Source organism: Lissotriton helveticus, chromosome 11, assembly GCF_964261635.1.
Source record: "Lissotriton helveticus chromosome 11, aLisHel1.1, whole genome shotgun sequence".
Lineage (NCBI taxonomy): Eukaryota > Metazoa > Chordata > Amphibia > Caudata > Salamandridae > Lissotriton > Lissotriton helveticus.
In genome coordinates this window covers 665499692-665511944 of record NC_136072.1, presented here as the reverse complement: position 1 = coordinate 665511944, position 12253 = coordinate 665499692, and the positions used below count along the sequence as shown (strand labels likewise).

The 12253-nt window shown below is 40.7% G+C and overlaps 1 protein-coding gene across 4 annotated transcripts in view; it reads left to right on the top strand.

Moving 5' to 3' along the window:
* LOC144791749 (disintegrin and metalloproteinase domain-containing protein 28-like) overlaps positions 1-12253 on the top strand; it is a 3662699-nt gene that overhangs the window by 1759257 nt on the left and 1891189 nt on the right. For all 4 annotated transcript variants that reach the window (XM_078666520.1, XM_078666519.1, XM_078666518.1 and 1 more), the window contains one exon: positions 8633-8763. In XM_078666520.1, the coding sequence (XP_078522646.1) occupies positions 8633-8763 (131 nt within the window). The remainder of the gene's footprint in view (positions 1-8632; positions 8764-12253) is intronic.

Genomic DNA, 12253 nt, shown 5'->3' with positions numbered 1-12253 from the left:
CGACGTCAGGAGAAACCGGTCCGCAGAGACACAAATCAATGGCCCAATCGAAATCACAGGTCAGGCAGTGAAATACAGGCTGGACACAGGTGAAGTAGGAGAACCGAAAAGATAATCCATATGCCGTGCTTAATATCGCCAACGGCATTGTGCCATAATATTCTAGCATGCGATTGCGGAACAGTGTCAGCAGCTGCAGGGTCGGAGGTTGCATAGGAGGGACATCCATATTTAAAAATGTAAAAAAGCACAAGAGCGTCCGCTGGTAATGCAAGTAAAAATGCCAATCCACGAACCAGAGTGCAGAAAATACAATGAAAGGGAGCAGGGATGACTCCAAAGATTTTCTCAAATGAAGTCACGAGACCACTGGTAACAACTTTAAAAAAGTGTGCCAGGGATTTTGTGGAGGATGCGTTAAAGATAGTCGGAAACATGTTGCTGAAATTGAAAGGCAAACCTGTGTACGGGTGTTCGCTATGTGAAGTACGAAAGTTTCACAGGCCGAACTCAAGGCCACCTCTCTCTGAGACAAAAGAGCTCTTATTCTTGCCATGCCGTTGAAACGTGTCCCAAGGTTGGTATTTGTGGCCAGATTGAAAACTCCCTATGTTCATGTGTGGGAGGAAATAGAACATTTCTGCAGCAAATAACCCGTTCACTTACTGTTACGATAAAAGGAATACTTTTAATTAACTCAGAACAATCTTCATTATTGAGCATCAAATAACTACCATTTTCCAACAACTTGAACGTGGGGATGATAGCAGGAACTGGCGTGCCTTGCAACACGCAAGCCATATTTGGTCGGTGTTTGTTGCATGAATCGTGTAACTGTATGTGCCTACACATTAGTGAATGATCTGGTGTCTCAGTGCATTCCTCTCCATTCAGATAAACTTCTTGATCATCTTTGAAACATCTGTATGTGTATGGAAGCGACCAGACCTCATGAACAAAAGCACTACCTAAAGGTTCATAAAGACCTATTGGTATATATTTCATACAATTTGAAAACTTATATAAAGCAAAAGGCAGCGTTATTAAACCGTGGATAAGGCATGTTGCCAAAAAACCCGCAATCCTCTGCTGATGATGTCACTGAGCATGTCATGAATGATGTAATATGTGACATCATCAGCAGTGGATTATGGGTAATAGTATCTCTAGTTTACTCCCCTATAGCTGTCTTTCTTTTAACATAAGTGTGTGTTTCCTTCCCTTATACTTACTGTTTTTGGTTCGCTTCCAGTTCGCGTACCAGCGAGCGAACTAGGAAGCGAACTAAGAGAAATAGAGGTTGGCACAGTTCCAAATATTGTACCAATTTTTTAATAACGGGGAGGTAGTTCTGAAAAGAACTTTTTTTTTTATTTTTCTGAACATTTTTTTACTGTTTTTGAATTTTTCGGAACAGTTTTATATTTTTTTGGGTTTTTCTTGGAGGGGGCAATGAAAACGATTCATTGTAAAGGGCTCAACAGGAGCAACAAAACAAAAAAAAGAAGTATTTATTATTTTGGGCGTTTCGGACAAACTTGCATATGATAGTCAATAGCTCTGTTGATCAGAGTGATGCTTCTTTCTCCGTAGGAAATGAATCCATCGCAAAATACGCAGGTGTGTTTTACTTCACCAAATCTCATTTGTATATTTGGCACCATCTCCCTGCCCTCTGGTCCCGTTACTTCCGGTACAACAGATCTTCTGGCCATAATAGGGAGATTATCTAGGTCGTTCCGAAACTGTGCAGCACTGTAGTTGTTAGGATGCCACCTAGTCATATGGCGATGCATTGTGTAGTTTCCGAAACTGTATTTTTTGTCGGTCCCTCTGGACAGTCTATCTTGACATATAAGGCAAGTTACGTATCTTGCATTTACTTTTTTCTGACCTTTGGGAATTTTAAAAAATTGCCAAATGAAGTTTTCTTTCCGGTGAGACGTCTTGGGCTGCTCAGGCAAAAACTGCCTCTCTTCGTGCTCGTCCTCCTGTTCCTCTTCTTCTTCTTCTTGTTGAATTACAACTTGAGCAGGTGGTCCACTCTTCCTTGGATGTGGTGGAGGTGGTGGGGAAGCACCAGCTGAAGCTACTAAAGAAGCCATTGCTCAGTGATCACAAAGGGTCTTTCTCTCACAATGATGAAAGTCAGAGTGAGGAAAGAAGGAGGGATTTTCATCATTTGGGAAAAACAAGAGTTCTCAACCAATCAAAAGTGTTCATTTTAGATTATATGACCTAGTCTTACATCATTAGGAAACCAAAAGTGAAATGAACCAATGAAAAGTGTTATTACCAAGTCACATGACTTGCTGTGTTTACGTTAAGCGCTTTGCAGGGCCTCCCGGTTTGCTTCCAGAAACCTGCGCTTTGGCACTCGCTTCGCGTACCAGTTCGCTAACGTAGCACGTCATATGACGTATCACGCGACAACGTGAAACGTCATGCGGACGGGAGGCGTCACGATGTTGTTTTCTAACGCGGCACTTGCGGTAAAGAAACGTTTACCGGCTCGCGGTCTATTTCGCGGCATCAAGGTCAGCTAACGGGAAGCTTCCCGATTCGCGAAGCGGGAACGAAGAAAAAAAAATATTTAAAAAAAAAATTATTCATAAACATATAAAATATATTTTTGGATTTAAAGAAGAATACATTTTACAGCTACAGATATTAGCTGTTAAAAAACCAATGAAATTCACAGAAAAAACCATAGGTTATAGACCATATATAGTTAGGAATTAGCATTTACAAAACCTTGAAAATTCACTGAAAAAACCATAGGTTATAGACCATATATAGTTAGGAATTAGCATTTAGAAAACCTTATTTTACTCACACAAAACCATTGAAATTCCATATATAGTTAGTTGCACTAACTATATATTGCGCACCCGCAATCCACTGCTGATGATGTCACATATTACATAATTCATGACATGGTCAGTGACATCACTGATGACATCTCAAATGACATCACTGATGACAACATCCAGTGACTGTATGTTTCTGTAAAGTTAAAATATGTCTTAGATATTGAAGAATGAGTGGATGTATAAGTGTCTGGATGAAGGATTTAGTAGGTGCGTGACTGACTGTATGAGTGAGTGATTAAATGTGTCTCACTGAATGCATGGGTTAGTGACTAAACTGTCTTAATTTGTGCATCATTATGTCTGTTGTGATGTAAACTGCTGCATGTGTTGATCATTAGCTATACGAGAGGCTATATGTGTTATTAATTGGTTGCCCAAGTATTTCTATGGGAGATTGAGTTTGTGTGGGGGTGGCTGGGAGGTGTGTGACTCTGTGCATAGATGTGTGAGCAGTTGATTCACTAGGTGTATGAGTTCAAGAGTGCATGTGGAAAAAGCTACATGGGCGGTTGACTGTGTGCATGAGTGTATTGATGAGTGAATGGATATCTCAATGCTACATGTCATAGTAAGTACATATGTAAAACACAGTACATGTGAGAGTTGGCATATATAAATAACTGTGCATGAGAGCCACTGAATGTGTGAGTGGCTGTATGGATCATTGTGAACTTGTATCAGGGATTGTATAAGAGAGTAAATATGTGTTAGTATATGTTTGAATAAGTAAGGTGTGTATAACTGTATAGTTGAGGAAATGGAGGTGAGATTGTTTCTTTGCATGACTGACTAGGTGTGTGAGTAACTCCATGGATGAGTGACAGTGTGTGAGTGTCTGTATACACTGAGTGTATCTAAGGTTATATTAGAGTCTGAAGAGGTTTATCGTATTAGCACAAGAATGATGTCAAATGAGATGTCATCAGTGATGTCATCAGTGATGTCATTTGAGATGTCATCAGTGATGTCATCAGTGATGTCACTGACCATGTCATGAATGATGTAATATGTGACATCATCAGCAGTGGATTGCGGGTGCGCGATATATAGTTAGTGCAACTAACTATATATGGAATTTCAATGGTTTTGTGTGAGTAAAATAAGGTTTTCTAAATGCTAATTCCTAACTATATATGGTCTATAACCTATGTTTTTTTCAGTGAATATATATATATATATATATATATATATATATATATATATATATATATATATATATATATATATATATATACATATATGTCACCAGTACGTAATTATGGCTAGTTCTTCTATATGAGTAGTATCTATACGTGACCATAGCATGTTATATCTCTGTTTCTCAAGAGTCAGCCTGCTGTTCGAAGCATGACTGATGTGTTTGTAACATGGAGTAGCTCCCCCACCTGCAGTCAGTAACTGTGCAGTCCTTGTATCCAAAGGCAGCTCTCAGCACTGAATTTGCCATCAATGTAATATGAGGGATTGCTGTCCGAGTTGGTAAGATGGGTAACCTAAGGAATATATTTGGTGTCTGCAGCCTCAAACAGTGAGAACTCTATAACTTAGTGGGCAGCCCCTATAACCAGAATAATAGATTGTCTGAAGAAAGATAAAAGATGTATGTAACATAAGGGATAACTCTGATGTCAACAGTTACAACCCCTCCTACTGCACTTGCTTTCAATGGTTTGTATTCTCAAAACTGAAAAAAGTTAATTTGAACTGAACTGAAAAACCCCTGCATCCTAAGGTTTAGGTCTTTGATCCTATGAGATTTCTGTAACATGAAAGATAGTGATATGATATGTGCACCTGTAGTAATGAGGCCGGACACGTTGAGGTATTTCAGGTTGGTTTATTGAAGATAAGTAGTTGAGTCTATAAGTAATAATGTACAAGCCCCACCAGGAGCAGCCAGCAGGCAGCTCAGCCCATCTAAATTGTGCCTTTCTTGAGAGACACCCAACATTCCACTTGAGCATCATAACACTGTAACCTTCCAGAGGCATTGCATGTGATGAAAGAGGAGTAGGACAAGTATGGACAGAGGTGTAAGATACTACAGCATCCTAGACCTTTTATATAACAGAACCCATAAAATCTTTACAACCTAATTGATAGTTAAAAAAAAAGAATTGTAAAGCACTACTGTCTACTTATTGGTGGCTTCAGAATAACTTATGTTGAAGGCTCACGTAAACATAAACAGGTAGTTTGATAATGCTTTGCCAGGTGATAATGAACCAGGTAGTGTATCCAATAAATCTGCAATGTATCAAGGGTACCCACCACAAAATTAGAGCTAAAAGAGGACAAAGCTGTAAACGCTTGAAACCTAAGGTGCCTGGAACAATAGGTGAGGATTTTTTTAAACTTTCAAAAGTCATCTACTGGTCTTAGCTGGAAAGCTAGGGAGTTCCCAGGGAAGATCCTAATACATGCAGTTCGACCATGAAACCATCTGTAATCGGTAATTGACCTTGGAGCCCCTTATGCACTAGAAAGTCCTGTAGCATTTGGGTTGAACTTCTTTTACAGGGAGCCAATAGAGGGAAACAAGTACCAAAATGTTGTTTTGTTATTATTTCAAACCAAACAACAGGGGAATGCATTGTTTTTGACCCTATAGGGTTGTGAGAGAGGCTTGTGCATAACCTCAGTAATCCAATCAAAAAAAGACCACAGTGTTGATTAGCGAGATGTTCTAGAAGTAGTGGAGCCGTGACAAAACCCAATTGAGCAGACGCAGACGTTAGAAACCAGGGCCTCATTTACAACGCTTTGGAACAGGGCAGAGTCACAAGGCTTCTTGAGGCACTGCCCTGCGTAAAAATGAAAGGGCAGGAATGTGTTGTATTAATGAAATACAGCGTGTTCCTGTCCCTTCTTCTTGCGCCCAAGCACAAATTGGTGCCTTTACTCCGTATCTATGAGACAATGTTTTTTGTCACCTCATTGATATGATTGGAAGGCCTGCGTCACCAGAGTCTCATAAAAGATGACACTCCAGCGCAAGCCTCTTGTAAATGAGGACCCCAGTTTTTAAGACAGGGTTGATCTCTGATCCATGAGGAAGCTTCACAGCGCAAGGCTATAACATCTTGGTAAAAATGGCTGTCTGAGCCTGCAAGATTTGAGTAGCCTGTGGCACATTTTATTTACATGAAACACCTCTAGTACGATCTTTGTAACTTACAGTGCTCTTTAGTCTCAAAGCAAACGCCACAGTTTCAGCTTGTGTGATAGGTCAGTTCTCTGAAGCCCGTGACATTGAAACCCAACTAACTCTAATACTGAAATCCTGCTTGCTATTCTCCATTTTGCACACGAAATAAGCAAATATAAAAAAAACACCATATACCCAGTGCAAATGTCATCTACGCCATGTCTTTTGTTCTGAACACGGGTCCACAGAATATGACTGTGCCCAAGGCCTCATAAATCTTCAAAATGGATATGTCTACGTCCACTTCAAGGGTGGGCTCAGTGATGCCTGCCTCTACATTTGGGGAGGCTCTATTATGCCCTCAATAACATTGGGCCGATGGCGTAAAATTGCATCCATCTATTACTATGTATTGACTCAGAAGGGCACAATTGCATACTGAAGGAGTGTGCCTCTACACTGTGCTAAAGGACTCCCTTTACATATTGTAACATTGCATTGTTGTACGCACTGGGTGCAGGTGCGCAATACCGAATTATTTAACATCTGACCATGTTGGCTCATTGAAGTAATGGCAATTTTCTGATCTGTCTTCCCCATTTTTACAAATCATTTTGTTTAACTTGTTGAATTGCAAAGATGCTTATAATAACAAGCATTGGTAAATGCATTAGGTTTCACCTATGTGAATAATAAAAAGCTGTTTTTTGAGGAGTTGTACAATATAAGTTACAGAAAGTCTGTTAAGTGTTATGACTTGTTTATGTACAAAAGGGCAATATATTGTGCCGTTTACTAGTGGTATAGTGTGGGTAAGTAATAGCAAGATTTTGAAAAATGAAATGAAAGAGGGAAATAATAGAATTAATAAACTTTGAGAGGAGTTCTGACAACTTTTGGGCCGGGTGCCAGTGCACCTGCTGCACTATCCAAATCATGCCCCTAATTCCTGTAAGGTAACTGCACATGTGACTGCCTGTTTAGTAGTAAAGTTTAGCAATATTCTGTGTTCAGTGGGGTTCCTAGAGCTTTTGGTCCCAGTGCCCCTCCACCTGCCGCACAATTCAAATCAAGCCCCTTTCAACTGCAAGATAACTGCAATTGTATCTGCCTGTATAGTTGTTTAATATTGCAATGACAGGTGTTTAGAGGAGTTTCAGTAGTTGTTGGGCCCGGTGTTTCTGCACCTGCTGCACCATTAAAATGATGCCCCTGTCGTCAGCAAGGTAACTGCACGTGTGGTTGCCTCTTTAGGGATAAAATATAACAATAATCTGTGCTTAGTGGGGTGCCTCGATTTTTATTGAAATCATGACTCTTGCACTAGTTAGATAACTGCACTTGTGACTGTCTGTTTAGTTGTAAACTATAGAAATAATAGGTGTTTAGAGGAGTTCTGATGACTTTTGGGCCTGTTGCCACTGCACCTGCTGCACCATTCAAAGAATGACCCGGTTGCCAGCAAGATAACTGCACTTGGGACTGCCTGTTTAGTTGTAAAATTAGCAATTTTAGGTGTTTAATGGGGTGCCTAGAGCTTTTGTTCCTAGTGTCACTCCACCTGCTGCACCATTGAAATCATGACACTGTTGTCTGCAAGGTAACTGATCTTGTGACTACCTGTTTTATTTTCAATTTTAGCAATATTCTGGGTTTAATGGGGTCCCTAGAGCTTTTGACCCCAATGTTGCTGCGCCTGCTGCACTAATCAAATCAAGCCACTTTTAACTGCAAGGTAACTGCAAATGTGACTCCCTTTTTAGTAGCCATATATAGCAATAGTATGTGTCAGAGGAGTTCTAACAACTTTTGGGCCTTGTGCTACTGCATCTGATGCACAGTTCAAATCATGGCCCTGTACTTGTGGCTGCCTGGTTAGTCGTAAAATCTAGCATAGCTCATGTATATTAACTTTATTATTACCGTGCATTGTTTTTTGCTACATTTAGAAATTGATCATAATGACCAAATAGATTAAGTTGCAAAAATCAATCCGATAATGCCTACACAGAGCAAAGAATGGCTATGAGGCATGAATAGGAAATTTCACAAACATTCTAAGGCTAAATCATCTACTTTACACAAGTAAGTAAAAAAGCATGCATTCCAGCATACTGTTAGAAGCTGTCTGCCTTTTTAGGGGAAAGAGATCTTATCTTAACAGTGAATGGAGCTGAAACAATGAGAACAGCTTTAATAGACATATTGTAAATGCATGCAGCCAGGGGAAGTTTGCAAAAAAAAAGTTCCACACAAAAATGAATGAACACAGTAATTTAGAGATGGGACGTGATAAGAGCCCCCTTTTAAAATATTTTAAATACAATAAATTTCACAAGCACAGTGCAAGCACTGTGCATGCAAAACCTACAAACGTAAGGCTTGGATTCTGGCACCACACAAACCTTTTAATTTTTTGCAGAAGGTTTTTCAGAAAATGTCAAATAATTCTAAAATGTATGTTTTGGATGAGGTATAGGGATTAACGAATACTAGTTGGTTGGTGTTAACGGTATAGGTTGGGTTTCATTGTCTGCTAATCTTTTTATTACTGTTTCTTTGAGATTGCAGAAGCTCTTGTTTATAGCTGAGTTTATTTCCCGTTTTGCAGGACCACTCCCCAAGTGTCCTTTCAGTGGGAGCCACAGTAGCACACGAGATGGGACATAACTTTGGAATGGAACATGATACTCGTTCTTGCACATGCCAGGACCGCACTTGTATCATGACAGCTTCACTGAGGTTAGATGCTAATATAATTTAACATGCTAACTGTCTCTTAATCATTTGATACTATTGTGTGTACTGGTACCTTATTCGCCATTGACTGTAAATTAATTCAAATAACGATTTGGTAGATTGGGCTTGCAGGGACGAATTGAATACCCACGCTGATTTACACAAATTACATTCATTACCAATAATGGTGAGCACTGTGTCGAAGGATATAAAATTGGCAGCATCAAGGATGGTGGGTGTTTAACACTCATACCTACACTCCTGCTGTAGCGAGTCTCCATTTCCATCCCTATTAGTTGACCATAAAGATAACAGAAATGAAAACACCGGCCTCATGAGTTTATCCTTTAGTAACAACAAAGAACTTGTCTAAAGCACATCATAACCAATGATACTGTCGATGTAGAAGAGGTTTGCTGTGCACAGGAAAAAACTGAAGATCAAAATGTGGTACTACTCTTTGCATAATAAAAAATGAACTGTAAAAAGTTTTAAAAAAATAATATATATCAAATTTCAAATTAAAATTTTAAACCTAATTGTTTTAGTTAATTAAAATCATAACAAGGGTTTCATTACAAATGCAATCTGAAAAACAAGATGAAAGTGCAACTATGCATAATTTCTTTTTTAAAATCTTATTTAATGGTTTTCGTGTGAACTGTACTACTTTTAAGCTGTCGGGAAGAATGACAATTCTGACGCACATAATTACAATGGGAAAGGCCAACATTCAAAATAGAAAATGCGGGATACATGAGTGTACGTAAGGCATCAAGGTTACATTTAATGCTCTGTGGATCGCTCAACTCAGTCAACGTGTATTTCCCTGTCACAGTTCGTTTTCTGTAATCCTGGTAGGAACAAAGGCTTGTCGTAATTCAATGACAAAGATGTGCATCACAATGTCCACAGGAAAATGTAAAGCTAAAAGCCTTATGGAATGTAATGTAACTCAACGTGGCTCACCCCGGTTTCCCTTGTCCAACGTGAGCTTCTGGCAAGAATAAAGTGGTGTGGTGACTTCCCTGTGCAGGATTACCATTCATGCTCAATGTAGTGTTTGTGGTAGTAAAACAAGACTATTCCTGGAATAGTACCTCAGCGACATGGCATGTCAACGCGTCATCGGACATCTCACCCGACCCAGTCTCCCCAGCCGCCACCTCCTCCAGTCCAGAGTCAGTGACTTTCTCCTGTTGGATGATGTGCAATGTGTCATTCGAGTGTGTGGAGAGAGGGACCTGCAGAGTCCCAAGGTGTCTTCCCTGTGTAGTGCTGCACTTTAACCCTGTGCCCACACAAGCAGCGGTCAACACCACACCAGTAATGGAGGTGGCTCAGGCTACTTCAATTGCCTGGTGAACACTCTCAGTCTGAGGTCTTAAAATCGAGAAGTAACTTTGTATCGCTTGCCCCTAAGAATAAGTCCTAAAAGGCAAACCTCCCATCCAGCCAGTGTGTGTGCCCCATGCATGTGGTAAAAGTAGAAGTTACCTGTCGCCAATGAGTATGAAGGCAAGGGCAGGACCATAACATATGGAGGAGATCCGCATCTAGTAAGTGGAATCTAGGGCAGCATGCGTCCATTTGGCAGCAGTATTTGTAGATTTTTGCCAGCATAAGATAGGCCTGTTGAGTGATGTAGTATTGGATAAGGTGGAAGTATGAATTCCAGTGGGAAGTATGTCGGGCCCCGTAGTATGGAGGTCCATTCCTTATCTGTGCAGGGTTGAGAGAACTACCTCTCCCAGTGTCTCCTCGTGGGGGGGGGGGTAAGTGTGGCTCCAGGGTGGTGGCAGAGGGATGATGCAAACCATTGTGTTAGGTGACGCCCGTTTCCCAGAACACGGGGGTACTGGATTTTTAGGTGTTTTGAGGGCTCCCTCCGCATGTCTCCCTACATGTCGCTGAGTGCAGTGAATAACGATGTATGGGGTAGGAACAAGCTCGGGCCAGTCCATCATGCACTATCAGCATGATGTAGGGCAACAATTTGCTGTCTCGATATAAGTCGCCTTGGGACTGTAGTTCAGCATCAAATCAGGCCACTACCTCACCATGAGGTAGTAACATCGCCTCTGGATGTGCCCAATATGGAGAGTGCAGGTGCATATGGTGGTGTAGATCGTGTAAGATATAATTTACACTTATATGCAATGTCTAGTAATAGAGGTCCTGTGCATGTACAGTGGTGGAAAAGGTGAAGTAGTGCCGAAGCAGTGTCTGACACCAGTGTCTTCCCTCCTTCCATGTAGCTGCCCATTGGAGCTGGGAGGCAAGATAATATTGCTCCATGTTGGGCACAGCGAGCCCTCCCTGGTCAGTTGGAAGATTTTTGACTAGTGCCACCCAACATCAGGATTTGCTCCAAATGAACTCCTGGATAAGCCCCTGGGGTGCGATTTAGAGGGGTAAGTTGGTGAAGAAGTAGAGCAGGTTAACTAAGGAGTCCATTTTGAGTAATGTCACTTATTCAATGACTTAGAGTGGAAGAGTTCGCCAGAACAAGATTTGGGAATGGAGGGCAGTAGTTGGCTGTGTAAGGTGCAACTAGGCATGATAAAGCGCAGGTTCACACTACTTTTCATAAATAATGGTTAAAAGAAAAAGCTAAAGTAGAATCGTATTGAGTTAAATGATTCAGCCTCCCCCAATCGATTATCCAAATCACTGACATTAATTCCTTAGTCTCAGGGACTATGGCGAGCGATTACTTAAAGATGTATCAGATGTGAGCCATAGTCAAGAATTTAACCAGTTTGCAGTTTAATTGTGGGTCGTCAGGCTTAAGACTCGCTATTAAGCTTCTCTGCACGACCGAATACCTCTGTCATTAAAAGCTTTTTTAATAACATTGATCAAGGGTATGAAACATAGGACAAATGCAGACTACGTGGATAAAGTCCTCTTTTTTGGCTAGATTGTGTGGGTCCGCTGTAGTCCCATATTGGCCTCTCAGCAATGCAGGTATGTGGCCAAGGCACATGGCTAATAATCTATGTTTTATAGGCACTGGGAAGGAGGTTTCTAGATATGCTGCTGGTTTCAGGGCACCATAGCTATTAATCACCATCAAGGCATGAGATTGAGCACTTAGTTTGTTTTTATCTTGCAGGCTCAAGTGCTGTTTTACAGCTTTGTTTACCACCCTTTTGAAAATGTTGAACGGCAGCTTTATGACCCATAATTCGGTCAGGTCCAACTGTTTGATAGAACTTTCTAAGTATTTGCGATAAGCTGACTGTGGGTCAATTTGCAGGCTGCCTATAGAGTGAGGTTTAGGGGGAAATCCTGTGTTTGCCATATCTTGAATCACTATTTATTGTGGTTTATCTTCTATCCAGATCTTATTTTTTTAGACCAAACTCAAGATGGATTTGTGCCGGAGGTGACGTTTGTGGCAAGGAGAATGCTAGCATGCAAGCATTGGTCTTCAGGTCAGCAAGCAGAACTGCGTATTGTACTCTCATGGCTGCGCTTGCATACATAA